Consider the following 27,868-nt stretch of genomic DNA (forward strand, 5'->3'; position numbering starts at 1 on the left):
GGTGGAACTCTGGCCCCTGGAGGGGTGGTGCCCCCAGACTCAGAACCTCTGATTCTATGAACCCCAACATTCAGTACAAGAAGGGAGGGTTTCCCGGGGGCGGGAGGCGGTGGTGGGGGGCTCTGCCTGCGGGGTCCGGTGCTTGGCGCTGAGAGCCTGGCCCGCCCCTGTAGCGCCAACGCGGCGCCCCGTGGTTGGCCGAGGACCACCATGGTCCAAAGTGACGTTCTGCAGGATCCGATTTCAGGAAACAGGAAAAGGGGCGGCGCTGGGCAGAGGCCCAGCTGGAGGACGCCCCCGGGCCGGGTGCCCTGCGGCTCCTCGGGCGCGGTGCCCGTCTGCCCGGCCCCCGGCCACAGCGGCAGCTCGCTTGCGTGGTACGGACCCCCGAGACTGTGCGTCCTGACGTCCCCCCGGCCCTGCACCAGGCTGGGAGCACAGAGCCGCTCGCCCCCGGCCCGCCGGGGCCCCTCAGCCCGCTTCCGGCCGAGCTCCCCGCCTCTTTCCCACAATGCCCCTCCAGGCCCTGCGGCCCCGCACCCCGCCCGCGGCCAGCGGCCCCCTCCTGCCCACCATGGAAATTTGGGAGGGGAGGGGGCCAGCTCCCAGCTACGCCCCGCCAGGAGGCCCCGTCCTCCGAGGGTTGCAACATCTTTCGGGCGCCCCACCAAAGCCCCGGCCGCATCCTCCGGGAAGCTGCTTCCCTCCCTCGATTCCGAGCCTGGAGGCGGCGGCCGAGCTGGGCCAGCGGGGAGGGAGAGCAGCGGCCGCCCCTCCCCGGCCGTGGGTTCGATAGCCCATCCCCGTGCTCCCCAAGGCACTCGCCCTGCTCTGCACCCCCCTCCCCTCTGTGCCCGGAGACGCGTGTGCTTGGTCAGGACTGAGAAGGGCCCCCTGCCCCGCCCCCGCCGGCTGAGTCTCAGCAGAGGCCACTCCCGGCCCTGCAGAAGCCTGAGGTGGGGGTGGGGACACCCCCCCACTCAGTGGCCAGTGCAAAGGGCCGTGGGCCACCTCAAGGTTGGGGTGCAGACCTCCATGAAGAGGCGGGGGAGAGAGGGGGACCACAGGGGCGCCCACTTATCACCATGGGGGCAGCCGCCCATGCCGGGCGCAGGGAGGCCCGCAGTGGACAGGCCACTCGTCTCGGCTGCAGTCTCAGGTCCAGCATGTGCTGACCCTGCCCGGCCGCTGGCCTGCTGGTCACGTCCCCCCTCGCCCCTGCCCCGTGTGGGTCGGGCTCTGGCTGCTCCCCGCCCACACCCAGGCGCCCCTGCAGAAGACCCTGCCCTGGGGGGCCGGCCACCCTGCAGAGGGGAAGGAGACCCCCGTGCTCCCGGGGTGCCACACCGTCACCCTTCCGCCGCCCCTCCTCGGGCTCGCAGCCCTGCGGGGTGGGGAGCCTGGCTGGGCCGTCCGGCACATGGCCGGTGTGGTCAGCTTCAGCCCGCCCCGCCGGGGCTCTCAGCCACGCTGTGGCCACGTGGTCCGGCCTCGGCCACGGCTGTCGGTAGGGCCGCGACCACCTCCCAGGTGTCCTCCTGGGCGAGCGAGCACCGGACGCTTGGCTGACAGCACTCGGCAAGTCCCCGTGACGCCGTGTCCAGCAGGTCTGTCCCCTCGTGGCAGGCGCGAGGGGTCTGGGGCCGGCCTGTTTGGAAGAACGCGCCCACACCCGTGACTTCCCATCGACGCCCTCTGCCCTCAGACGGGGGCTGGCTAACAGGGCTGACGGCCTGGGAGGCCGCGAGGAGCCCACCAGGGCCAAGGCGGACACAGCGGGCAGCGAGGCAGCGGCTTCCAGGGGGCTCTGCTGGGGCCGGGCGGCGGGCAGGACTGGCCCCTGGCCGGGTGGTCTGGTTTGGGAACCCCGCTGGGCCCTGTCAGAACAGAACTGTGGGCACCCGTGCCCCGGCCCCTGACTGCTCTCTGGCCCTGCTGTGCCCTCCATGCCCCTCCCCCACGTCCCCTGTGTCCTCCGTGTCCCCTCCCTGGTGTCCGTGGCGGCCGGCCTGGCGTCTTCTCTGCGTGCCGTGTCTCTGGCGTGGGAGTGGCGCTGTCGGAGCAGGCCAGACCCCCGTGGAGAGACACTGCAGAACTCGGGGCCAGGCCAGCAGAGGGGGCTGGGAGGCCACGTGCCTGGCACGTGCAAGGCCCCTGGCTGGCCCCGGCGGGGACGCTGCGAGGGGGCTGGAGGCGCTTCTCTCTCCCGTCGCTCCCCATCACCCAGGCGGTCAAATGCGCACACGCAGGCAAGACACCATGGGTGACCTAGAACAAAACCGTGGCCAAGAACACGCCGACGGCTGCGTGCACGAGGGGACCCCGCGACTGCGGCCTCCCAGGGGCCTGACCCGGCCAGCCCAGCCTCCCACCCCTCAGGGACCGGCCAACAGGTCAGAGCAGTGGGGTCCCCCTGGTCCACACCCCCAGCGCGACAGAGCCACGGGAACGCCCTCTGCATCCCGCTGGCCAAGACAATCTGGGGCGCCCCGGGGTCTCTGCTCTAGTCCGACCCACAGCTCCAGCTCGTTTCGACCCCTCGGTGGAGCACAGTGGGTAGGAGCAGCCCGGGGCCTTCGGGCCAAGGAAACAGCCCGTTTCCCAGAGGTGGACTGCAGACGAGAATGAAATTTGCGCCGAGTCTTCTGACATCCTCGGAGAGGGGACCTTAACACGCGCCTCCGCCCTCAGCCGGTCCGACGTGCGCCAACGCGGAGCTGAGAGCCGCGTCCGGGGGAACGGCCGGTCCTGCCCAGGGCACGGGCGGCCCCTCCACCAGACCTACTGGCCCTTCCCCTGCCGGAGCCCGAAGCTGAGTCCTGGGGAGGGAGGGCTCACTCTGCACCCTACCGAAACCGAGCCAGGAGGCCCTCAGCCGGGGACCTGGCGAGCTCGAGGCCTGAGGCTCCGGCAGGACGCGCTGGACCCACCTGCAGGGCGTTTTCCTGGACTAGCGTTCCCCGACAGTGAGATAACCACATGCAGACAGACAGAAGACGTCGATTCCTGAAATCTCTTCTTAGCTGACCCGGGTTCAATCCCCGGCACTCCACAGGGTCTCCCGAGACCCCAGGAGCGATTCCGGAGCACAGAGCCTGGAGTAAGCCCCGAGCACCGCTGGGTGTGGCCTAAAAATCAACAACCCCCACAACGGGAATCCGGCCTTTCCCTTTTCTGACTCCTCTGCTGGGCCATGCAGCCAGCCGGAGACCCCGGAACGCAGCTGCAGAGCAACACCCCCTACCCCCCTGGCAGAGAGGGTCGCGGCCCGTCGCGAGAGCAGGAACTCAGGAGCCAGATAGGAAACGAGATGTGGCGGAGGACGCCGGAAGGCCCGCAGCCACAGGTCAAGCCCTTTGGCCACAGATTTGCAGACACAGCCTGGGCGGGGGCGGGGCTGAGGCGCTGACCGAGCCCGGCCTGCAGGCCCAGTGGCCGAGAGCTGGCCGGCCTGGGACTGGGATAAACCTGACCTCGGCCCGGGACAGCGGGTCTCCCTTGCGGCCGGGCCGCACAGGAGGGGCCGAGCAGAAGCAGTTCCGCGTCTGTCTGGACTCTGCTGAGGGGAGCGGCCGGATTCCTGTCCTGTGAGCTGCACCCGGAGGGAGGGGGCCAGCTGTGCTGCAGGGCGCGAGCTCCCGGCGAGGTCTGGAGCAGAAAAGGGCGCGGGGACTGTCCTCCAACGCTCCGGCCACTCCGCTGGACTCCTGCTCGTCAAGAACAACACTGGCAGGGGTGGGGGTGGGGGGTGTCCCTGGGGGGCTAAAGCCGCAGGGCCTGAGCTCAGCTTCTCAGCGGGGGCTGTGTGGCCCCCAGGTCACAGGTGGAAACTGTCAATGGGGGGTCAGCAGGCAGACGGGGGCTGGCCCGGAAGGAGACAGGGCTGCGAGGGGAGCCCCAGGGTGACCCGTCAGCCAAGGGCCCGGGTGTGCAGGGCTGAGCTGCACCAGCCGCCCGGGGCCGAGGGGCCTGAAGCCTGGGTCTCGTGAGGACCAGCCCTGAGCAGCCACCAGGGAGGGAACCCGTGGCCCCCGGGCACCGCCACGCGACAGAGGTGCCCGTGCGTCCCCTGTTCCCGGGCAGCAATGGAGGCAGCACGCCAGCCGTCCTCTGGGCCTGAGGGTCCCGGGCGGGAGTGGAGGCTCCCCGGGAGGCGGGTGCGGGGCCCCACGTGATGGACCCGGGTCGAGGGCTCTGAGACGCCCAGGCAGGAGTCGCAGGCGCGAAGGGGGCGGCAGGCAGCCCCCAGCCGGGCCAGAGCTGCTTCCTCTCGAACACGGGACTCTCGGAGCCCCTTTGGGGTTTGACTCGCAGCCCCCGGCCCCCCAGGAGGAGCTGCTCTGACCGAGACGTCATGGGGGCTTTAGAAGGAAGCGGCACGAAGACCCCCTCAGCGAGGCCAAACTGACCGCTGGTCTGGTCAGGCGAGAGCGCGAGGCAAGCCGCACGTGCCGGCGGCCGGGGCTGCAGACAGCATCGGGGCCATGAGTCGGCCACGCAGGACCCTGCCGCGCCCGGCCCTCCTCCTGGAAAAGGAACCGAACAGGCTGGACCCTGCGATCTAGATGCACATTCCGGAAATTCCCTCCAAGGCGAGAGCGATGAGGAGACGTGAGACGCCCGCGGCTGCGGTGAAACCGGGACGGCCCGGAGACGCCTGCGAGGGGCCAGAGGGGCAGCGCTGTGCTGCGTCGGGGCTGGACGACCCGGAGGAGCCGCGACCGCCGCGCGCACTTCCCACCCGGCTTCCCAGCAGAGCGGGCAGGGGGCCGGGTGCCCGCGGCGGGACACCCCCACCTGCGACACCGCGTCAGAGGCAGAGCCTGCGCGGGGAGGACGGCTCCAGGGCCGGGCTCGGCGCCTGCGTCTCGGAGACACGGAGGCCGCTGGGAAACAGCAGGACAAGACCTTCCTCTCGAGCAGGTCAGCAGGGATTCAGGGCGGGTGTGAGCATCGGCCCTCCCCCGCCTGGGCGCACTGCGGCCGGAGGTCTGACAGCAGGGAGGACCATCAAAGTCAGTTCGTTATTAATTTATTGAGTCACCTGATCTTTAAACACGTTAAAACCAACTTTAGTCTCACTTCAACCTCTTAAAAATAGAGTTTTAGGAAAATGTTTTCAATGTACATGGAAAACAGCAACGGGCGGGATCCGGCCCGGCGGCAGGCCCACGACACCGTCACGCGGAGGCCGGGGCACCGGGTACCAGGCGGGCTAAACTCCGGCCCTCAGAGCCGGCCCAGCCCTGCCCGGCGGCCTCTGCTCCCGGTGACGTCACGTCGCGGCACCGTCTGCTCCGGCTGCTGAGTGTCTCCCACCGGGACGGCTCGGGCACCAGCACCTCTCCCGTGACCTCCACCGCTGCACGCAGTCACTGGCGAGAATCCTGGGGTCGCGGGGGCCTTTCGCCCTCAGTCCCAGGCCTCTGCCACCGCGGGGGCCGGGCTGCGTTCAGGCTCCGCTCAGAAGACGGGTGAGTCGCAGAAGGGACAGGGGCTCTGCAGCAGCCTCTTGATCCAGTCGGGGTCTGCGGGGGGAGGGGGGGCTGAGCGGGTGCCGAGGGGAGCCTGAGGGGAGCTGGAAGACGGGGCGATGTGACGCCCGTCCCGGACTCCAGTCCCTTCAGCGGGGCCCTGTTCTGAGCCCGTGGCACCGTAAGCCGGGATCAGCGCGGCGGCCACGGGAAGGTGATCTGCCGCGAAATGGCGCGCTTTATTTTTCTACTCTGGGGTCTCGGGGGCTGCGCCCAGGGTTCACATGAAGCACAGTTTCTATCTGCCACTGAGCCGCGCGCCCGCCTGGTGGTTTTGGTTTTTAAATTAACTTTCTCCCCCTGGATTTCCTGCCACACAGGGAGCAATGCCTGGAGGAGTTTGTAAGCTCTCCAACCCCGATTTGAAGAGCGTCCGTGAGAGGAAGTGGGGGGGGGCATGAAATCCACGGTTTCGAGGCAGGGCCGCGTGCAAGGCAAACGCCCTCCCCGCTGTGCTCCCGCTCCAGCCCCGCAGGAAGAGCACGTGTTGTTTCTGTTACAGGACCATGGGCTTCTCCCACACGACCGTCGATGCTAGGTCGAGGAGGCGCTCCTGGGAGCGACGTGACGCCCGTGGGCCACAGCCGTGGGTTTCACTCCCCCAAGGCGCTTCAGACCATCCCTCCCTCAGCCCCAATCGTACTCCCAATCAGGTGGTTAGAAAGGTGGGCTTTACTGGGGGAGCGATCGTGAGAGAATCGAGACCCCAGGAGAGACGCAGAGGGGCCCATCCCGGACTGCACCAGCAGAGTGGTCTCCTCCGCCAGGGCTGCGGGACTCACCTTCCGGAGACGGGTGGCGGGCGATGCTGTCGTGCAGCAGACACCTCCTGTAGATCAGGCTCTGGCAGGACTGGTAGGTCAAGAAGCACCTGGAACAGGACAAGGCACGACGCGGCTGAGCACCGGCACACGGAGCAGTGTCCGGCGCCCTGGAACCGCCCAGCGCCCAGAGAGCCGTGTCCCTGCTCTGGGGACGTCCCTAACAGCCCAGGGGTCTGTCCTGCCTGGCTGCTTCGGTTTACATCTCATCCCTTTCCGAAAATGATTCCTGTCCGTGATTCTGAAGGACGGGTGTGAAAAGCAACTTCCCAACAGTGAGGCCAGCACAGCAGGGGGGCGTCTGCCTTGCACACGGCTGACCCGGGTTTAACCCCCGGCATCCCACAGGGTGCCCCGAGCACCACCAGGAGTAATTCCTGAGTTCAAAGTCAGGAGTAAGCCCGGAGCACCGCCAAGTATGGCCCAAACAGGGGTGGAGGGGAACCAGCGAAATGAAGCAGAATATCCAGACAGGACCTCGGGGGGCACAGGGGGGGAGAGGCAGGAAAGGCTGGCCGCTGACCCAGCCGCTCGCTCCACCCCGCCGGGCCCGGCTGAGGGAGCTGGGGTTGACTCTAGCCAACGGAGGCAGAGATCAGTGAGCACCCGGCGGGGAGCTCCGGGGCTGGCAGGGCACCGAGGCCCAGGAGACGGGCGGATGCAGGAAGCCAGGGGTGCGAGTGCGAGGAGGAGGAGGGCACAGCGCCCAGGCTGTCCAATGCTCATCCAGGCTGGAGCGCTGGCCACCCGTGAGGGCGCCGCGGGGAGAGTGCCCGGGCACCAGACCCGCCAGCGCGAAGGGCTCGCTCTGCGCTCATTTTCACTCTGAAACAACACGGCATCGCAAGGACAGGAGAGCCCGTGTGCCACGCGGTGAACGCGGCCCGGCACGGCTGTGCGGCTCGGTCAGAGCATCCACCGTCGCTGCTCGAGGCACAGGCCCCAGAGCACAGAGCTGGGAGCAGGCGGTGAGTGCCCACACATGCTTCCGCCCGCTGCAGGGCTCGGGCACCAGATCCCGCGGGTCAACACAGCGGCCTGTGTCCCCAGGGCCGGGCGAGGCGCGGGGCGGCCGTGCAGCGGCTTACCGGAGCCAGATGTGGCCGTTGGAGCAGACGGCCTGCTTGCGGTCGGTGAAGGGCAGGACCTCCTTGCACAGGCTGCAGTGCTCGGGGAATGTCTGCTTGTTCATCTTCTTTGAGATGTGGCCGATCAGCACCTGGAGGGCAGAGCAGGTGATGCGGGGGGCGCCGGGCCAGGGCGGGGCTGCTTCCCGCAAGGGGCAGAGACCTGTGCGGAGTGCCGGCGCGGCGGGCGCCAGGACGCCCAGGGGGAAGTGCTGAGGCCACAGCTCTTACTTGCCTTGTCCGGGCTGCTCCTGAAACAGACTGCAGAGCTGTTAGAAGACAAAGTGTCTCGCTACTATTATCATGCTCTGACTCTAAGAAGACGCTACAGGAAACGCGAACTCTGTGAAGCCGAACAGTGTCTGCTCTCGGGAGCGCCCTGCAAAGGGAAACCGAGCATCGGGATTTAAAGACCTCTGCCCGCCCGCGGGGCCCGAGCCTGCAGCCTGACGGACGAGCGCCTGCCCTCCGCTCGCTCGCGCCGGGCCCGGAGGAGGCGTCCAGCAGCTGCCCCGTCCATGGGATCCACGCCTCGGCAGCCCACTCGGAGGTGTGGACGTTGTGACCTGGAGCCGGGCTGTGTGGCCCAGCGACTCCCGTCTGCCTGGAGCCGGGCCCCTCCACCCTGTGCCAGCTCCCTCGCCGGCAAACAGGCAGACAGCGGCGCTGGGACGAAAATCAGCTATTTCCTTTTCTCGATGTCTTACAATTCCTCTCACAGGGATGTCCAGTCCCACCCCTCAAGCCCCCGTTTCATACAAGCAAATGTATGAGCAGAACAGTTAGTTCAACTGAGGCATCTTCCGTGGGAGGACATTCCTCGGGGCGGGGCAGACTGGTTCTTGGGGGGACAAACATCTTCCCCTTTCAGGTGCAAAGGACAGACATGGAGATCACACGTGCACACAGTCTGTGGCACTAAAATTTCCAAAACTTAGGAAAAACTGCCTTAAAAATGCTTGGGTGGGGGCTGGAGTGATAGCACAGCGGGGAGGGCATTTGCCTTGCACGAGGCCGACCCGGGTTCGAATCCCAGCATCCCATATGGTCCCCTGAGCACCGCCAGGGGTAATTCCTGAGTGCAGAGCCAGGAGTGACCCCTGTGCATCGCCGGGTGTGACCCAAAAAGGAAAAAAAAAAAAGAACTGATTGAAACATGAGCACGAAAGTGTGTAAGTCTGTCACGCGTGCGTCTGGCCCGTGGCTGGCCCGGGTTCAATCCCTGGCATCCCACATGGTCCCCTGAGCCCTGCCAGGAGCAATCCCTGACCGTGGAGCAAAGAATAACCCCTGAGCATCGCTGGGTGTGGCCCAAAGCAGAAGCAGAAGCAATGCTTGGGCGAGGGGCTGAGGAGCTCTGCGAGGGGCCGGGCGGTCGTGCGGGGGGAGGCTCTTGCCTCACACGGGCTGGCAGAGTCCCCAGTGCTGCTCTGGGCACGGTGGGAGTGAGCACTGTGCGATCAGAGGTGCAGCACCCCCTCCCCCCCGAAACCACATGACCCCGGGAAATGCTTCCTTAGCTGACGTGGTTTCTAGGCGACCACCCCAACTTACACCCAACCCCTACGGGCATGGCTAACGTCTGTTACTCCTCACTGTGGTCTTTAAAGCCACAGCCGGCAGTGCTGGGGGCTGAACTGGGGGCTTCGCTGGCTGAGCAATGCTCTGGCCCCACCCTCTAGCCCTGCTAGGGCCAAGAAATGAGAGTCGGATACTATTTAACGGGCGGAAAAGGGCGACACTTTCTAAAAGCTGCCGTGTAAGAAGTCAGCCTCAGACGGACACTGTAACCATTCCTAAAGATGTCTGGCGCCGGGAGGCCCTCTCAGTCTGTCCCTGCGTCTGTCCCTGTCCGAGGCTCCCAGCATCGACAGCTACAGGCCGGAGGCTTCCAGCAGTCTCTCCGAGTAACACTCAACTATTTCTCAGAACCCGGAGGAAGGAGAGTGCCTGGGGCCACGCAGGCGTGACGCGTGTGGGGCACCTCCCAAGGCGGAACGGAGGGTCCGCCGGGACACTTACGCTCCGTGGGCTATTCCCAGCGGAAGACTGTCCTAACGGCAAACAGAGCCGCGCTTTAGACGGAGACGGCGTGAGGAGCAGCACTCACGCACGCGCCTTTCGGAGTGAACCTTAAGCCCCTCCGGGTCCGTTGGACTCCCGCAAAGGCCAATCACCTTTCCAAACTGTCACCGAGGGAGCCGGGCGCTCGGGCCCCCCCACTGACCACGGCCCGTCTGCTCGGCCGCCTCCTCCGCGGCCACCTACCCGTGCTGTCCTGTCCTCGTAGTCCTCGTCGGACATGAGGAAGTTGCAGAGCCCCCGCGTGGGGATGCTGGTGTTCTCCGTGATCCACGTGTGCAGGTACACCTCGCCCAGCACGCGCTTCATGTGCTCCCGCGTCAGGTGCATCTCCACGGCCTCGATCTTGCCCTGGATCTCCAGCAGCTTCTCCTCCACGGGCTCCCGCCCGCCGGGCTCGTCGGCGGGCTCGTCGGGCTCGCTCTCCCGGCTCCTGTCCTGCGGGCCCGGCCTGCCGCCCGCCCGGGAGGAGGAGGCAGCGGAGGCGGCGGCGCCTTCCTCGTGCGGCTCCTCCTCCGAGGGCCCAGGCCGGGGCGAGTCCGTGAGCAGGACCTTGGCGTCCTCGTGCGGGGGCTTCCACAGGACCTCGGACGGGTTCTTCTGCATGGACTGGTACCAGATGCGCAGCAGGAAGAGCTTGAAGCGCCAGAAGTAGGTGGTGCCGCTGCTCTCGATCTTCTTGTCCAGCGCCTCCTGCAGGAACTGCGGGATGTGCTTGTCCCGGAGGATCTTCCAGCGCACCAGGTCGATGAGGTCCACCTGCCGGAAGAGGTTCTGCACCGAGGACTCCAGGAGCTGGGCCGCGGCCTCCTCGAAGGTCTTCAGGGTCACGAACTGGACCTGGTAGTTCTTGTTGACGGGGTGGAGGCCGTTGACCATCCCCTCGGTCGTGATGACGGCCAGGTAGGCCCCGCAGGGGCTCACGGCGATGCCGTGCGTCCGCACCGAGCCGAACACGTCCGACAGCTTGATGAGCTGGTGCTCGAACTTGAGCGCCACGTCCGTGAAGATGGGGATGAGCTGCCGGACCTTGCCGTCGCTCGAGCACGTGTAGACCGTGCCGTTCTGCTTGTCGGCGGCCATGGAGACGATGGGCAGCGAGTGCAGGCCCGTGACGTGGGAGTTGTGCACGTTGAGGCCCGCCTTGGAGATGAGCAGCAGGCACCAGAAGACGTAGGAGCCGCGGGCGGCCACCACCAGGCTGCAGCTGCACTTCTGGTAGGGGTGGTAGAGCGGCACGCACTTGATGCTGTGCACCGGCAGCTGGTCCGTCTCTTTCCACAGCACCACGGGCTGCCGCAGCGTGAAGTAGCCCTTCACGGCCTTGAGGTTCACGGGCAGGATCTTGACGGGCCCGAAGGCGCTGCCCACGATCAGGCCGCTCATCTTGCGGTTGCTGTGCTCGTACTCCCACCAGAACAGCACGCTGGGCGAGCTGATGCCCGACTCGATGGTGTTGCAGGAGGAGATGGACTCCTTGCCCACGAAGGGCAGCTGGAACTGCCACACGGCGATGTTGCCGTTCTCGAAGAGCACGGCCAGGAGCACGCTGCCCACGTCCCGGCACTCGTTGTTGTGCTTCACCTGCTGCGTGGTGCAGATGCCCGACCACTCCATGCGCACGGGCGTCTGCATGCTGTGCCGCCGCTGGAACTCGGCGAAGTCGCCCAGGCTGCCCTCGGGCACCTCGTTGGTGGAGAGCCGGAAGCTGGTCTCGTACAGACGCTCCCCGTAGATCTCCGTCAGGTCCACCAGCTGCACCCACTGCAGCCGGTTGAGGTTGGCCTGAATGGTCAGGCGGTTGTCCATGGTCAGCGCGGCCAGCAGGCACCTGCCGTTGGCGTCACAGCCCATGGGGGACCAGCTGGTATACTTGAACCCCCGCATGGGCGGCAGCGCCTTGCCCTCGGGGTTGAACACCCTGTCCAGCATGAACGTCTGGCTGACCGAGGGGTCTTTCGAGGTGGCGAATTTCTCCTTACACTCGGCAACTTCTGTTTTCGAGCCGACCTGGAAGCAAGAGGCACAGAAGCATGAGTGAGCGCTGCACTCTGCCGCGCTGAGTCACCCGGGCGGCGGGAACGCGCGTCCAGAGATTCTCCAGCCACCCCGCCGGCTTTCGTGTGACACGCATGACTGAGCAGACGTCTGGAGAGCACGCGAGCAACCTCTGGGGAAACAGTGACCGTCCCCGTCCCGGGTGACAGGGGAAGCTCACCAGCTCACACCTCCCTGGGCAGCTACAGGCTGCCGAGGGACGTTCGACATGGAGGAGAGACGGAGGAGCAGGAGAAAGAGTCCCGTAACCAACGGTCCCTACACGATGCCAGTGCATGACGACAGAGAGCCAGAGGCTGACCCGGAGCAGAGCGGAGGAGCTTGGCTGGACGCGGCTGCTGGCTCCGGAGAGAGCACGGCCCCCTGCTGCCTTCCCGCACTGCGCACCGAAAAGGCAGAACCAGCAGGCACAGTTGCAAAGGCTTCAGCCGAGGCTGGAGCAACAGCACAGCAGGGAGGGCGTTTGCCTTGCATGAGGCCGACCGGGGTTCGATTCCCAGCATCCCATATGGTCCCCTGAGCACCGCCAGGAGTCATTCCTGAGTGCAGAGCCAGGAGTAACCCCTGAGCATCACTGGGTGTGACCCAAAAAGAAAAAGAAAAGAGACGCTCCGGCCTAAGAGGGCAGAGCAAAGCCACCCTCCGTGCTGCGTGTCCCCGAGCCCAGAGAGGGAAGATGTGGCCCTCCACGGGGGCGTCCTGCAGAGAGGGGGAGACGGGACCCAGAGCAGCTTCAAAGGAGTCCCTGAAGGGAAATGACGAAGGAAGGAAGGTTACAGACGTAACAAGCCCCAGCCGTCACAGGCCCCCCAGGGCAGGCCAGTGAGGAGGGGTGGGGTGGCAGCAGACCAAGCTCTGCGTGCAGGAGGCCTGGTTCGGACCCCTGCAAGCCCTCTCCCCCCAAGCCCCACCACGAACGGCCCCCGAGAGTGAGGCCAGGAGTAGCCTCGAGCACTGCCGGATGTGGTTTCAACTGTTTAGAAACTAGCGCGGGGTAAGTGGAACGACCTAATGTCATTAACAAAACCAAGACTGTTCTCAGGCTAGAGAAACAGCACAGTGGGCACCTGCCTTGCACTGGCTCACCTGGGTTCGATCCCCGCCCGGCACCCCTATGGCCCCCCACGCCTGTCTGAAGTGATCCCTGAGCACAGAATCAGGAGTAAGTCCCGACCGCTGCCAGGTGTGGCCCTAAAGCCAAAAAAAGAAAAAAATAAGAGACTAATATAGCTTGTCCCTCCCTGCTGGGAAGGCCACCTCAGTTGCACGAGTAAAGCACACATCAATGAGGCTCGAGAAACGTGAGCAACCAACTGTTCCTACAAACGCTCTCTGAGGGCTGAAACCGCAGGACGCAGGAATGCAGGGCGTCTGTCTGAAAGTGACCGTGGAAAGGCCGTAACTGATGTCCTTCACCGAGACGGCCTAAGCGACACTCCTTAGTGTAGCCGCGCCCGCTGTAAACACCAGCCCTCTCAGAACGGACCGAACGTGCCACCTAGAGCGGCCCGGGTCCCCCCACGGAAGACAGAATTCCCGACAGGGGGCACCAGGCTGATGTCGGCCTGCAGGGAAAATCCTTCGGGCGTGGGGAGCCAACTTGGATCCGCCTCCTGCACCTCCCCCAACCCACCACCCCACGAAACTAGCTAACAACTTAAGGCAACTGGGCCACAGTCCAGTTCCGAGGCCTCCAGCCAGACAGGTCAGCACACGTGACCTCATGCAGCGGCACATCCACACACACCTGCAGCCACCTGACGAAGCTTCATTCGGAGCTAAAGGGAGTAAGCTTCTTGAGGGCAGGGCACACAATCCCAAAGACGAGCCATTCTGAGCTAACAAAATGTGGTCCCGAGTGAACACCTTGCAAGTCAGAAGCACGGATCGCACCAAATTTATTAGCAGAATTTGGGATTGCATACTAGGCAAGTCTACAGCAGCCGTCCAATCAGAAGACTGCAAATTGTTACAACTACAACTTTTGTTCATTTTAGTTTCGGGGTCACACCCAGGGTGCGCAGGGATAGAACCTGGGTCAGCCGCGTGCAAGGCAAGCATCCTACCACTCGACTATCTCTCTGGCCCGACACCCCGAGTTTAAAGTTTTTCAGGCTTCCATTTCCCCTTTGCACCCCGTAAGCTCTGTGCCCAGGGGGTCACCTGCAGGAAGCCGACAGTGTCTGAGGTCCTGGGCAACGGCAGCTCCCTGACGTCATCCAAGTAGCAGAAGCAGGGAGCGCCAGCCTGCAGGTCTCCCCACCGGCCAAACCAAGCTCTTCTCTGCAGTCTCGTGTCAACGGAAACACCACCAGAAACCCTAGCCCTTTAGATGGGGAGAGAGTCCAGTCCTCCCGACCCCCAAGGAGCCGCCCGACCTTATCAGACAACACTCGGGCCCGAGACACCACGGCTGCCACGCAGGAGGGCCGTGAGCAGTCTGCCCGGGGGCCCTCGGGAAGGAGCGTGGCCGTGCCCACTGGCTGCCGCACTCAGCGATTTCCACTTTTGGTCTTTTGCTCTAAGATCAAATCCTCTTTGGACTTCTTTCAGTCAGCCAGAACAGATACTAAGAAAGGTATTTCAGGAGAGCAAAGCACTGGAAAAAGAAAAAAGAAAAAGACACAGGTGAAGATTTCTTTTTGGGCCACACCTGGCCGGCTCGGAGGCCCATACTCGGCAGGCCGTGAGCAAGGCAAAAGCCCTCCCCATGTGCCATCTCTCCTGCACAGACCATCGGTGGCTGAGACGCGGTGCAGTCCAGGGCTGACTGGAATTTGGATCAGATACCAGAATATTCGCGTCCACAGCCCAGCACTGACCCAGATTCTTACTCCTCTGTGCCTGCCTGAAAGCATTTTCCACCTGAGCACCTACAGGGTAACTGAGGGTGTGCAAGCACATCTGTACCTTTCATTCATCTCTCAGCAAAGGCCAAACGGGCAGATTTTGTTCCCTGCTGAGAAACCTACCTTGCACGAGCCCTGTTTTCTACGACAGCTCAGCACTCACCCGCTGGCCTCCAGCCCAGCCAGTCACATTCCTACACATCAGCTCGGTTCGTGCTTAAGAAACTTGGGCTAGGGTGGGAGAAACTGCAAGGCTTCGAGCGTGAGCCTGGTGTGCAGTGGATCCAGGTGCAAGGGTCCCTGACATCACTAGGCCAAGTACTCCCAGTCCCGAGGGTCTGCACTGAACCACCTGAAGGCATCTGTGAGCAGTTTTTTGGGCAAGAATTGCTGGGAGGAGGACCCGAGACAGTGAGCATGGCAGACGGGATCCTTGCCTTGCACACGGCCGACTCAATCCCCAGTACCCCATACGGTCCCGAGTCCACCAGGAGTGATCCCTAAGGTACCTTAAGGCTTCCCAAACGGAAGCCAATGTTCCCACATATACTTCACCCCCCCTCTGGCTCTAGTGAGCTGGACGATGAGGCCACCTGTCATGTCCCTGTGTGGGGCGCACTCTGGGAGAGGCCTTTGTAAACAACGGCCTTTTCTTATTTTTATGCCTATAGGCTTTGGAGTCATACCCAGCAGTGCTCAGGGGTCACTCCTGGCAGTGCTTGGGGGACCATAAGCAGTGCTGGGGATCAAACCAGGGCTGGCTTCATGAGGGCAAGGGCCTTACTCCTGCACTCTCTCCAACCTGAAATAATCAGGACTGGATCGCTCCTGAGAAGGACACGGCATTCCTGCCACCGGAGACCCAACCCCACGCCACTTTTCAGAGCAAATCAGATCTGCCATCAATAGCCACCTCCGAAGACCTCCTTCTTCCTTTCGTGAAACCCCCTCTAATAAAACTCGAACCTTCTATGCGTTTACACACACCCCAGCAGTGTTCTCTAACTGGCTGCTCAAACCCTAGGGTGCTCCCCCACTCGGGCTGTGAAAACTGTTTCCAAGCAAATGCCTGACTCTCAGTAAATGCTTGATTTGAACGCCCACTTCCTTTACTGAGGGGGGCTCCCAAGTCGAGCTCGGGGCCCCGCACAGCACACCCAGGGACCAGGTGTTACTGCAGAGTGACCCTGGGTCAGCACGCACCCAAGCACTGCACTTGCTCCCGGGCCGTTCCCTGGCTCTACCTCGCGGACCCGGTTTCATGAGCAGGTCGGGAGAGGCGGTGATGGCAGCTGAGCGAGTCCTGCCAAGGCCAGGCTGCCCAGGAACAACCTCTGGCAGTCCCAGGCTACCTGGTTTGTTCATGCTTACCCCAGCCTCTTCCCACCTTCTCCAGATCTCAGAGGTCTGAGTCAGACTGATGGGCAGTGACGGAATTCACACAACCTGAACGCTGAGTCCTTCAAAAGAGCCGGGCTCCCCGCACCTACTCAGTGATGCATATTTTAAAACCCATGCACGGGCTGCGTCCTGTGGCGAGAGGAAAACTTCTCTTCTGCGTCAAGTGTGCTCTCTGCCTGCGGGGCCCTGGATCTGGTGCGGAGCTGCAATCAGCTGAGACTGGAAGCTCCGGGGAGCAGGCGCTTTGACACGGCTCCAAGCCACCCTTCGCACACATCGGAGCTGGCACGGGGCAGCAGGGGCACCACTCGGACGGAGCCACGCGCGCCCGCGGGCAAAGCCTCCATTCATCAAAAGCGCTAAGGCACGAACGAAACGGCCTGCGCTTTGGCGGGAGGGAGGAAAAAGACAAAAGAGAAAGACCCGCGCCCCCCCCCCCCCCAGCACGGACTTGCCACGGGCCGGGCCGGACGGGAGCATCCGTGTCACACTCCGCAAACGCGGTTCCGCGGAGCAAGTCGCAGAGACAATGGGCCGGGCCGGGCCGGCCCGGGAACAAAGCCGGGGCGCCGGGCGCAGACAATGGGCGCGGCGGCCGGGGCGGGCCGGGCGGCGGGGCGGGGCCTCGCCGGGGGTCGCGGGCTCACCTTGAGCAGGCAGCTGCTGAGCGGGGCGGGCACCGAGGTGCGGTGGATGACCAGGTCCTGGCCCGGGTTGTGCACGTCGCAGATGAGCTCCAGCACGGCGATGCTGCGCGCCGTGGACACCGACACGCGGTGGTCCTCGGACCAGGCCAGCGGCTCCAGGCCGCTCACGGCGTGCTGCAGCTTCAGCGACGGCTCGCGCCGCGTCACCAGCAGGCGGAAGGCGGCGCTGGGCCCCGCCGCCGCGCCCGCCGCGGGCTCCCGGCCGCCCGCGTCGCCCTCGTCCTCGTCGCCGGCCGCCGCGGGCCCCACCCGGGCCATGTCGGCCGCGCTCATGTCCCCCCGCGCGCACAGGCCGGATGCCCGCGCGCCGGCTCCTCCCGCGGGCCCCGCGCGCCGCCGGCCAGGAAGGACCCCGCCGTTGCCAGGCGACGGGCCGCGGCTGCCCGGCGCGCTGCCTGTCCGCGGAGCGGCCGGCCGGGAAGGCCCCCGCCGTTGCTAGGCGACGGGCCGCGGCTGCCCGGCGCGCTGCCTGTGCGCAGCGCGGGGGGGCGGGGAGCGGGGCGCGGGGCGGGCGCGGGGGCCGGAAGGGGCGCGGCCCGGGCCGGGGCTGGACGCACGTGGGGCCGCGCTGGCCGCTTCGCTCTCCGCTCCCGCCGCGTCCATGGCCACCGCCGGGACCCTCCTGCAAGTCTCGGGGCCTCGGGCCGCCGCGCCCGCCGCCGCCTCCAGCCCGCGGGTGAGTCCCGGGGGCGGGGGCGGGGGCCGGGGGGCGGGGAGCCGGGGGGCCGGGGGGCCGGGGGGCCGGGCTCTGGGGATCGGAGGGGCCGGGGGGCCGGGAGTCCGGGCTCCGGATTCCGGGGTCCCCGGGGGGGGGGGGTCGCGGCCGCGGTGGGGGAGGGGCGCGGCCTGGCTCGGCCCTGCGAGGCCCCGGCGCCCCCCGCGCCCGCCTCCCGCGCGCGGCCGTGTCCGGAGCGAGGGCCGGACGCTGGACATTCCTTCGCGAACTTTCCTACGTGGCAGGGGCCGGCGGGCGCGTCGGCGGGGCGGGGGCGGGGGCGCCGGACCCCGCGGCGCCGCGCTGGGCAGCGGGAGTGACCGCTGACCCCCTGCCGGGCGGGGCTGGCCCCCCGCGGGAAGGCCCGCGGGGTCGCGCGGACGCAGCCCCCAGCGCCCAGTGAAGGGCAGAGAGCCGCGCGGGGGGGGGGGGGGGGGTGGGAGCCGGAGTGACCCCGAGCGACCCCGAACCCCCCAGCGGGGGTCGCGCGCGGGGACACGGGGCGAGGCGGGCCGAGGGGGTTTCTGCCCCGCCTCTGGCTCCCCCGCTTTCTGTCTGCAAAGTGGCGCTTTCGGGAAAGTTAGTTGGAGCACTCGGAGAGGAGCAGGGGCCGGCGCGCTGGGGCGCGGGGCAGGCGCTTGCCGCGTGCAGCCCACCCAGGTTCGGTCCTGCGCCCCAGGGGGTCCCCCAGCCCGCCAGGAGTGATCCCTGAGCACAGCTGGGTGTCTCAGAGACAAAGAGAGGATACAGCGGGGCCCCTCGCTTCCTGGCCCACGGGGCCCCCTGATAAAGGCCGGCCACACAAAGAGGCTGTATTCGGCTGCAGGGGGCTACAGAATTCCCCCCTCTGCAGACCGGGGGGCTGCTCGCCCAGGCCCCCCACGCAGGAAGCACTTTCTAGCACTGTTGAGCCAGTTGGGTCAGCAGAGGGGTTGTGATTTTCCGAGGGTGGCAGAGCATGGGTTCCTGAGGGGTGTCTCCGCTGTGTGGTGTGATGGGGCGAGAATTGGGTGTGCCCACCCCCTGGCGAGCCCAGGCGCCCGAGCTTCGGGAGATCGCTGAGGCACGTATTACCCTTGAGTTTTGCATCCCGTTTTTTTGGTCCAGAAATTGGCCTCTCAGCTTCCTGCTGCTTAGTTGTCGCAGGGATGGTTCTGTTCGTGTGGCTTCAGAGTGAACAGCAGGGACTGGAAACGCAGGACAGCGGGCTGGGTACTTGCCTTGCACGCCGCCAGCCCGTGTTCTAGCCCCAGCATCCTGTATGGTCCCCCAAGAACGCCACGGGTGAGCCCCGAGCATCGCCTGGTGTGAGCCAGCCCACCCTCCCCCCAAGTAAGAGTAAAGAGCAGTGATTGTTTCATCAGTGCCCGTGGCTGCAGCCTCCTTTTTTGCCCCCTCCTCCAAATTGGCACAAAGTATGTCATAATTATGCAGTTAAACGTGGAAACTCAGTTTGGAAAGACTTGAATGGCTGGATTGTGCTAAGTCAGACACCGTGCAGAATGCCTCTTTCCAAAGACTTTCTGATTATTGATATCAGAATTGCTAGAGGATACTCACTTATTTTGGTTGTTTCGTGCCGTTCCTGGCAGTGACCGCGTGTGGTGCTGTGCTTTGAACCGTTGTCAGCCGTGTTCGAGGCCTATGCCTGGTCTGCTGGAGAATATTTAGACGGCTTAAAAGGTGGCTTAGTAAGAGACAGGACCCACCGAAACCCCGGGGACCAGAGGTGGCACGGCAGCTGAGGCGCTCGTCTTGCCCGTCTCAGCCCCAGTTTGATCCCTGAGCTCCGCCAGCTCTGGCCCCCGCACCAAAGTCCAGGCTAGCCTCAGACCCAGGCTCGGAGCATCCTGGTGTACGGCCGTCTCGGGAAGAAGGCCACGCTCACGGGGGTCGAGCGCTGCTGTTTTCTCACCGGCCCGGGCACACAGTGAGCATGTGCCTGTGGAACTTGTCACCAAGGTCTGGCTGCAGACCCGGGACGGCCCGGTTCCCCGGGAGCTGAGGGCGGTCACGGTGCAGTGGGCTGGGCGAGAGAGCCCTGCCTGAGGAGGCCCTCAGACCCGGGTGGCTTGGGGAGGGTCCGGTGTAGCCTCACGGTGCCCGCCTGTGCCCGCCGGCCCCTGTCTCTGCTGGGCTGGGGGGACAGGACGTGTTCAGAAGCTCCAGACCTCCCCTGCCTCGGGGCAGCCCCCGGGCTCTCACCCGGCGCAGCCCCTCACTGCACGGGCCGCCTGGCTGGTCAGTGGTTGGACACATCGGCCTCTTCTCCAGGGTCTGATCAAGGGCCGGAGCCAGGGGGTGGTGCAGAGGCGTTCGCCTTGCGTGTGGCCAGCCCGGGCCAGCTCCGCACTGGCCCGTACCCCGAGCCCGTGGGGGGTGGTCCCCGAGACGGCGCCAGGATGAGCGCGAGCGTCACTGGGTGTGCCCCAGCGCCGGGAAGGGGGGAGAAGGAATTTGTTATTCTTTCCGACGAGCAGTCTGGCGTGCCTCTGGCCAGGCCTGGCCGGCGGAGGGGCCGAGGACAGCCCCGGGCCGTGGGTACACAGACTTCACCCCCGACCTCAGCCTTCGTCTCTGCCTCTGGCCAGTTTTTTTTTGTTCTAGGGTCCATGTCCAGCTGTGCCTGGGTTACTCCTGGCTCTGTGTTCACGGGTCACTCCTGGTGGGACGTGGGGTCCCTGTGCAGTGCTGGGTCCCGCCCGGCCGCGCACGTGCGAGGCAGCCTGTGCTGTGCCCGCTCCGCTGTGGCCAGGCCGTCGGGCTTTGTTCTCGCTCGGCGGGGGGCACGGTCAGTAGTGCCCAGGGTTCCTCCCGCCTCTGCACCCAGGAGTTACTCTGGCAGCGCTTGGTGGCCACAGAGGGTATGGGGACCGGCCCCGGGTCGGCCACATGCAGGGCAAGCGCCCTGTCCCCTGTGGCCGGCTTTCCCCGCGGGTGTGGGTGGGCCTGCAGTGCCAGGCTCCTTTCCGGCTCATGGGACAGGCCCGGGGTGCTCTGGGGCTGCTGCTGGGGGCCCAGACCCTCTCTCTGGCCCTCGGCCCCTCCTGTGGGGGTGGCACAGACTGGCCAGGGCAGCCTGGATTCCATTTCTTTCTGGAGCTCCCAGCCCGCTGGGGCCCCAGGGGAGGGGCCTGTGGGCGCCGGATGGGGCTGGGTGCGGGCGAGCCCGTGAGGCCTCCCCAGGCCCCGCGCCCAGATCTGCAGGGCGAGCGTGGATTAGCCAGAGAAGGCGGGAGCAGGGCAGGCGGGGACTCTGAGGGGGGCTGGGCATGGTGGCCCCCGGGGCCAGCAGGCCAGCGCGGGGCACGCCCCAGACGGGAGGTTTTCTGCAGGCCTGCAGAGGTGGGGGCTGTCTGGGCCTGAGAAAGGCTGCTCTGGAGCAGGGGGTGTCTGACGTGGCAGGTCCTGCGCCCTGCAGGCGGCCCTGCGGGCAGGAGCCCCCGGCCTGGTCCCCAGCCCAGGGCTGAGAGTAGCCCCTGAGCACCTCCGGGTAGGGGCCTCCCTCCCCCCCACCCCGAAAAACCCACCCCAGCCTCGAGAAGTGGCGGGTTCTGCTTGGGTGGCAGAAACCCTCCTCCCTCCCGCACGCAGATGGGCTGCCTCAGGCTGAGGCCCCGAGCCCCCAGCTGCCCGCCCCGCCCCCTGCTCCCATAGGGTCTCCCCGCCAGCGGGAGTGGCCACGCCTGTGTGTGCCGAGGGGCCCGGGGGCCGGCGGCCGAGGCTCTGCAGCCCGGAGTGGCTTGTAAATGATCCAACAGACTCCATCTCTCCTTTGCTCTGGCGCTTCGTACAGTCGGGGCTTGGTGAAGGCACGTCTGTGAAATGGAGGTCAGTGCCTCGGGCGGGCCCGGGCCGGGGGGCTCTCGTCGCTGGGGTTCCCCAGCCAGAAGCAGGGGCACCGCCACCCTCGTCTGAGGTCAGCTTGCTCTGGGAGAGGCCCTTGTGCTTCCAGGCCTGGTGGAGAAGTGACATATTTCAGGAAAAAGCAAAACTCCAGGGAAGCAGCTCTGGCTGCTCCCGGGGAGGGTCCTGCTCGCGGAGGGGGAGGGGAAGGGGAGGCCCTGGGCGTTTCCGTCCCCGGCAGGGGGAGCTGGGGCAGCGCGACTCAGGAGTAAGAAGCAACAGGCGAGAGTCGTGTGGTGCTGTGGCGCGTGGCCTGGACAGGCCAGGGGCCGGACTCCTGCTGCCCAGGGCAGCGGGCCCCCAACGGGCAGCACGCACCGTCCTCTGCAGCCTCTCCGTCCCCCGCGCTCGGGGCTGGGGGCCCTTTGGGTCTCCCCGTCCCTCGGGGCTCTCCCCCGCGGGCGGAGGGCACAGGCCTCACCGTGGCCGGGATGCTGTCGGGCCCCCTGACGCCTCTCTCCCCGCAGCCCGCAAAGGCCAAAAGGAAGCGCCCGGCGGCAGCCTCCGGGCAGGCCCCGGCGGGGAAGCGGAGGAAGAACGCGGCCCTGCTCAAGGCCCAGAAGGCCCAGAAGGCCGCCGCCGGGCGGGCCCCCAGGACGGTGCGGGGGAAGGCGCCTCGAGCCGCCCCCAAGAAGCCTCCGGCCGGCGCAGGCGGCAAGAGCCGAGGGCAGAGGCCGAGCGTCAAGACGTCGTCCCTGTTCAAGAACAACCCGGAGATCCCGGAGCTCCCCAGGTAGGGCCCGGGCGGGGCGGGGGTGGGGGGCGCGGGGCGGGCCGGCCTCTGTCTGCTCACCGCGGGCACTCGCCCCGCAGGCCCGCCGTGAAGCCGGCGCAGGAGAAGGTCTTCACCTCGGACGCCTTCCAGGACCTGGACCTGCACCCGCACCTGGTAGGTGCCGCCTGGCAGGGCCCTGGGGCCGGGCGAGGGGCCGTGCTGGTGTCACCCGGCACGCACGCCCGGTGGGGGGGTCTGGGGTGTCGCGGCCTTGGGGGCACTGCCCGGAGCCCTGAGGAGTGTCTTGGCTTCTCTAGATCTCCACGATCAACACGGTGTTGAACATGTCCAGCATGACCAGGTGAGCGCCGGCCGGGGCGGGGGGAACCCGGGCAGGCTCTGCGGCCCCCCCAGTCCTGCCATCCCCTCCGAGTGGTGTCCGCTTCAGAAGAGGGCTCCCAGGAACCCCGGGAACACGCCCCCAGAGAAGCCTCTGACGAGCACTGTGGCCCGACGGACTGGGCCTGAGCCAGGGAGCGTGAGAGTCGCCAGAGGGGCGGCTCAGCCGGTGGGGCGCTCCAGTGGGCACTGGGTGTGCTTTGGGGCGCTGGGCAGCGCTTACAGGGTTTCCTTTTTTCTTTTTTGGTTTTTGGGGCCACACCCAGCAGTGCTCAGGGCTGACTCTCAGCTCTGTGCTCAGGCCTCACTCCCGGCTCTGTGCTCAGGGCTGACTCCCCCCGGCTCTGTGCTCAGGACTGACTCCTGGCTCTGTGCTCAGGCCTCACTCCTCCCGGCTCTGTGCTCAGGGCTGACTCCCGGTTCTGTGCTCAGGCCTCACCCCTGGTGGTGTTCGGGTGCCCTCTGTGGTACTGGGGGTTCAGACTTGAGTTCTCCCGTGCGGGGGGGGGGGGGCTTGGCCCGTGTGGTCTCTCGCCTGCCGTGTCTGGGCCACCCCGTTGGCTCACGGCAGTGCTCTCTCCGGCAGTGTGCAGAAGCAGAGCATCCCCGCGCTGCTGGAGGGCAGAGACGCGCTTGTGCGCTCCCAGACGGGCTCAGGTCAGTGCCTTCCTCCTCCTCTCCTCCTCCTCCCCCCCACCCCCCGCGCCAGGTGGGGGCAGGGGCTGTGGGTCCGAGCCCCTGGCTGCTGCTTGGCGGTTGAGGGGAGGGTGTGCGGTGTTGCGGCAGGGTTTTATTTATTTATTTATTTTTAATGTTGAGCTTAATTTTATTTAATTTCTTTATTTATTGATTTTTTTATTTATTTTACTTTTTTGCTTTTTGGGTCACAGCTGGCAATGCACAGGGTTTACTCCTGGCTCTGCACTCAGGAATTACTCCTGGCGGTGCTCAGGGGACCATATGGGATGCTGGGGTCGAACCCGGGCCGGCCGCGTGCAAGGCAAATGCCCTCCCCGCTGTCCTATTGCTCCAGCCCCTGATTTTTTAAATTTTACTGAATCACCGTGAGAGAGTTACAAGCTTTCATGTGTGGGTTAATCTCACAGTGATCAAACACCGCCCCCCACCAGTGCACATTCCCCACCACCGATATCCCGGGTGTGCCCCCCTCCCCCCTCCCCTGCCCCCACGGCAGACAGTGTTCCCCGTGCTCTCTCTGCTTTCGGGCAGTATGGCTTGGTGGCAGGGATTTTTGTTGGTTTTCCTGGGCCATGCCCCGCTGTGGCCTTCCTCCTGGCTCTGTGCTCAGGGGTCACTCTTGGCAGAGCCGGGGGTTGACCCGGAGCCAGGCCTGCACCCCCGGCCCAGCTCTCGGCTTCTCCCTCGTGGTCCCTGTTTTTGCCGGGCGGGGGCCGGGACCCCCCGGCTGTGCTCAGGGTCTCCGGGGCCTTGGGGGCCGGCGAGGGGCCGTGTCAGGACTGGCGTCGCGCTGCTGCCAGGCTTGGTGCCCCCGAGCCCCACTCTGCCCTTGTCCCCGACCCTGTGCCCCGCCCAGTTGGCTGGCAGCTGGCCTGGCTCCCTCCGTCCTCTGCCCACTCGCAGCCTCGCCACCCTGCCCTGGTGGCCGCGTGTGTGCCAGCCCCGCTGTGCCAGGGCCAGGGCCGAGCTCTGGGCCCGGAGCAGCTCCGCCCGTTGGCAGCGCAGGGGCACTGGGCCGGGCCTGGGCGGGGCCTGGGGGGCCTCCCCGCCCTGCCTCAGCCGCTGTCCGCTTCCCCCGCAGGTAAAACCCTGGCCTACTGCATCCCCGTGGTGCAGTCGCTGCAGGCCATGAAGGTGAAGATCCAGGTGAGCCCCGGGCGCCCTCACCCCTGCTCTCGGGCGTGTAGGGCGGGAGGAAGCTCCCCCCAGCTCTCCTGCCCGTCCGTCCCGCCGAGTCTGTCTGTCCCCCCGTGTCACCAAGAGTTAGGGGGCGTGGGGGCGCCCTGCTTGCAGGCCAGCGGGCGGCTGCAGGGGTGGGCGGGAGGGGGAGCAGGCGGCCACGCGCAGGGCGGGGTGGAGGGGGATTTGCGTTTTGGTGGGAGCACGAGTTGCATTCCGGTGAGAAACGTTTAGCTCACGTCTGGACGGGGGCGAGGGCTCCGCTCCTGAGGGGTCGGCGAGCTGGCTGCTCCGGCCCAGTGTGCTCTGACCTCGCCCCGGTGGGGGGACGGCCCGGTCAGACGTGGGTGCTGGGGCGCGGGCGCAGAGGCAGAGCCACATTTGGGGGCGCGCGGTAGGGAGCGGCTTGGTGCCGTGGGGACCGAGTGGGTGGTGGCCTGCGGCCTGCACTGCCTGACGGGGCTGGGCGTGGCCCCCGGGACCCCCGCCTCCGGGCAGGAGCCGGCCAGCGCAGACCCCGCAGGCTCCTTCCTGTCCTTGCCCCGGCGCCCACGTGGGCGTGCCCAGCATCCGCTTGGGTTGCTCCTCTGCTCTGAGCCCCAGCAGAGCCAGGGAGGGGAGCCGGGGCCCCGTGCCGAGCGCGTCTCTGCCCTCTGAGCCATTCCCTGGCCCCACAGATGCTGCTTGGTCACAGGGGCGCCCGGCTGTCACCTCTTCCTCTCGTCACCGAGAGATGAGAGCCGGCACCCTCCCTCCGCGGTGCGCGGGGACACGGCAGCACCTCTGGGCTCTCGCCCACATGGTGGCCCGAGTCAAGGGGCGTTTCAGAGCCATTGATCAGGACCCCTCCCGGGTGTGGCAGTGACCTCGGACAAGTGCTCCAGAGTCGCCCAGCCCACAGAGGCGAGGGACCGTGGCCAGTGGCGGCTGACCCGTTTGGAGAAGGGTGTCCCCAGGCCTGTGGGTGCCACCCCCAGCTGCCAGCTGCCTGGCTGGGCGCGGTGCCCCGTGAGCTTGAGAAATGGCCGGGAGAAGGGGGTGCGGGGAAGACGGGAGAGCTGCTGGCGCTAGTCACCCGCGTCTCCGTGAACTTGGAGGGATTCCGGCTTCATCCGAAGAGCGTCACCAAGAAGCCCTAACAAGCACGTGGTCGATAGGCCCTTCTCGGCCGCTAGGAGCTGGTGTGGGTGGGGGGGGCGTGTGTCTGCACGCAGGGGCCCCCGCTGTCCCCCCAGCAGCGCGTGGACCCCGAGCACGGCCAGGAGCAGCCCCGGGACGTTGCTGGGCGTGAGCCAGAAGTAAATCTGGGGAGTCAAGGGCGGTGGTCTTGGTCACTGCTGTGGGCTGGACACGTGCTCGCCCTGTAACAGGAGGCGGGCCACGGGCCCGTGTGGGGACTGTGGTCCCGGGACGTCCGGGAGAGGCAGGTGGCCTGCAGCAGTGCTCCGGCAATGGGCACAGCCCGCTGGGCGTCTGGGGTCGTGCTAGCAGGGCCTTTCCCGGGCCCTTCCTCAGCCTGGCAGGGAGGGAGCTGACCCGGGAGGAGCACATCTGGACGGGCGCACGCAGACCGCGCTGCCCTGGGCTCCCCTCTGACCGCACCTCCACCCTCCTTCCCTTCCCTTTCGCCCCGCACGCAGTTGATCGTCTTTCTTCCTGTTTGAAACCTCAGTGTCTCCTGCCGCCACTCGGCACCTGGGGGCGTCTGCTCGCTGACACGGTCACCGTCCCTGCCCCAGGGCCGCTGCACCCCCCAGGGCCGCTGTGGGGCGTGCACCGGGGCGACTGTGAAAGCACCAAAGCCCACCACGGGCGGCCCTGTGTGGAGCCCGGCCCTGCGCAGCGCCCCCTGCTGGCGGGGGGAGGCGCCTGGTTTCTCCCCCTGTTGGTGGCTGCTGTTCGGTTCCCTTCCTGGGTTTCGATGGTTCCCTTGCTGGTGCCGCGTTGCTCTGCCTTGGCTTTGCGAGGCCCCAGCACCTGGCCGAGTGTGGCAGGCGCGACCCCACGGGTCCCGTGCCCCCGGGCAGGGTTGTCAGACGCGCTGGGTCTGTCCCCGTAGTGCAGGTGGGCGTCTCGGACACCAGCCTGGAGCGGGCCCCGCCTGGCACTGGGCAGAGGCGGCCACGGTCGCCCTTGGAAGGGCTGTGCCCTCGCCAGCGCCCGCAGCTGTTGGTGCCGGCGGGACTCCACTTGGGCTTCTCTCCTGGCGGGCCCCCGCGGCCTCTGCCCTCCCGTCACCCTGCGGCTCTGGGTTTGACGCAAGCGTCAGTTTTCCACACGGGAGATTTGGGCTTTTCTGTGTGCTTGTTGTAGTTTTGGGGCCCCCCGGGGGGTGCTCAGGGAGCACTCTGGTGGGACTCGGAGACAGGCCACACGTGGGTGTGAATTTGTGTGTTCCGGTGTGTTGCTGTTCTCTCCTGTCTGGATTTCATGTGGTCAGGATAAAGGGCAGCATGATTCCAGCTGCATTTTTCTAATTTCATTTTTTTCTAAAACATCTTTTGTTTCTGAACAGTTCGTTTTTTCTTGCCTGTATCCGCCTGCCCTGTCTGTGTCCCTGAGTCTCTGCAGTTGACTCCGGGCTGTGGCCCTGCCGTTGTCATCTTTCCTTTGGTGCTGGTGTCAGAGGAGGCAAAATTATCTTTAAAATTGAAATTCTTCTAAGTGGTTTTAACACGATGTTTTTCAGAAATGTCTTGGTTGTTTATGCACGTTTTAATCTTTTTGCATCAACTTTGAAGTCCACTTGTGTGATTACATGTTTTATATATGCCTGGTCATGGCATGTTCAGGAGTACATGACACGGAATCAGTCGAGAGGAAATTAGCTTATTTGTAATAGTTTTATTCAAGAACGGGATGCATATTTTCGCTCAAATTTCATGCTCCTCAGATCACAGTTTCCATCATATAGATTCTATTTGCTCTTTTCCTCCAGTTTATTCTCCTTTTTGTTGCTGCCGTGGTTGGTGTTCCCTGTTCCGTTGTAGTTTCTAACTTCTCTCTTGGAAGACTGTTGATTTTTGAATATCTTACATTCAGCTGTTTGGTCTTGTCAAACAGTAAGAAATTTCCTTTCGAAGGGGGTTTTCCGTTGCTTCTCTTGGCTGTTTTTCCCAGCCTGAGCTGATCACATTTGGGATGGACAGGCAGTCCAGCCGCCCGCACCCCAGAGGGCCCCCAGCACCGCCAGGAGTGACCCCTGAGCATCATGGTGTGGCCCAAAGGGAAGACAGACAGACAGACATTCGCTCACAGTAACAGCTGGTGCCTACTGTGTGTCTGTGTGTGTGTGGGGTGTGTGTGTGTGTGTGTCCGTGTGTGTCCGTGTGTCCCTTGGTTCTGGCTGCAGGGCCTTTGGAGCGTGTCCCCGACTACGGGGGGGGGGGCGTTTTCGTCCCTCTGCTGAGGGGCAGGACTTCCTTCTTCCTTCCTGTGACTCGGTTCCTTCTTATGTCCACAGCGGGGTGACGGCCCCTATGCCCTGGTGCTGGTGCCCACGAGAGAGGTAAGCGCTTTGGGGCGAGCGTCCAGCAGTCCCGACCACAGGGACAGCACGTGTGCCTTCCAGCGCCCCCCCCCCCCACACACACACGTTCTCCCTTCATGTACACAAACGAGGCTGCGTTTCTCTGTCAGGGGAGGTAAAGTCGTTGCACTCGCCCCCTTTCTGGTT

At 65.7% G+C, this 27,868-nt stretch overlaps 2 protein-coding genes across 2 annotated transcripts in view; one reads left to right on the plus strand and one right to left on the minus strand.

Moving 5' to 3' along the window:
• Positions 1-5,016: 5,016 nt before the first annotated feature.
• GTF3C4 (general transcription factor IIIC subunit 4) lies at positions 5,017-16,907 on the minus strand. Its single transcript, XM_055119765.1, has 5 exons — positions 16,520-16,907; positions 9,751-11,574; positions 7,444-7,574; positions 6,317-6,405; positions 5,017-5,528 (listed from the first exon to the last, which is right to left on the minus strand). The coding sequence occupies exons 1-5, from the start codon at positions 16,850-16,852 to the stop codon at positions 5,464-5,466; spliced, it is 2,442 nt and encodes an 813-aa protein (XP_054975740.1). The 5' UTR covers positions 16,853-16,907; the 3' UTR covers positions 5,017-5,463.
• Positions 16,908-17,062: 155 nt separating this feature from the next.
• DDX31 (DEAD-box helicase 31) overlaps positions 17,063-27,868 on the plus strand; it is a 38,360-nt gene continuing 27,554 nt past the window's right edge. Inside the window, exons 1-7 of the mRNA XM_055123879.1 lie at positions 17,063-17,255; positions 21,668-21,933; positions 22,014-22,089; positions 22,233-22,276; positions 22,901-22,971; positions 24,095-24,159; positions 27,656-27,700. Of these exons, the coding sequence (XP_054979854.1) occupies positions 17,181-17,255; positions 21,668-21,933; positions 22,014-22,089; positions 22,233-22,276; positions 22,901-22,971; positions 24,095-24,159; positions 27,656-27,700 (642 nt within the window). The 5' untranslated portion in view covers positions 17,063-17,180. The remainder of the gene's footprint in view (positions 17,256-21,667; positions 21,934-22,013; positions 22,090-22,232; positions 22,277-22,900; positions 22,972-24,094; positions 24,160-27,655; positions 27,701-27,868) is intronic.

The sequence above is a fragment of the Sorex araneus genome, chromosome 1 (genome assembly GCF_027595985.1).
Source record: "Sorex araneus isolate mSorAra2 chromosome 1, mSorAra2.pri, whole genome shotgun sequence".
Taxonomy (NCBI): Eukaryota; Metazoa; Chordata; class Mammalia; order Eulipotyphla; family Soricidae; genus Sorex; species Sorex araneus.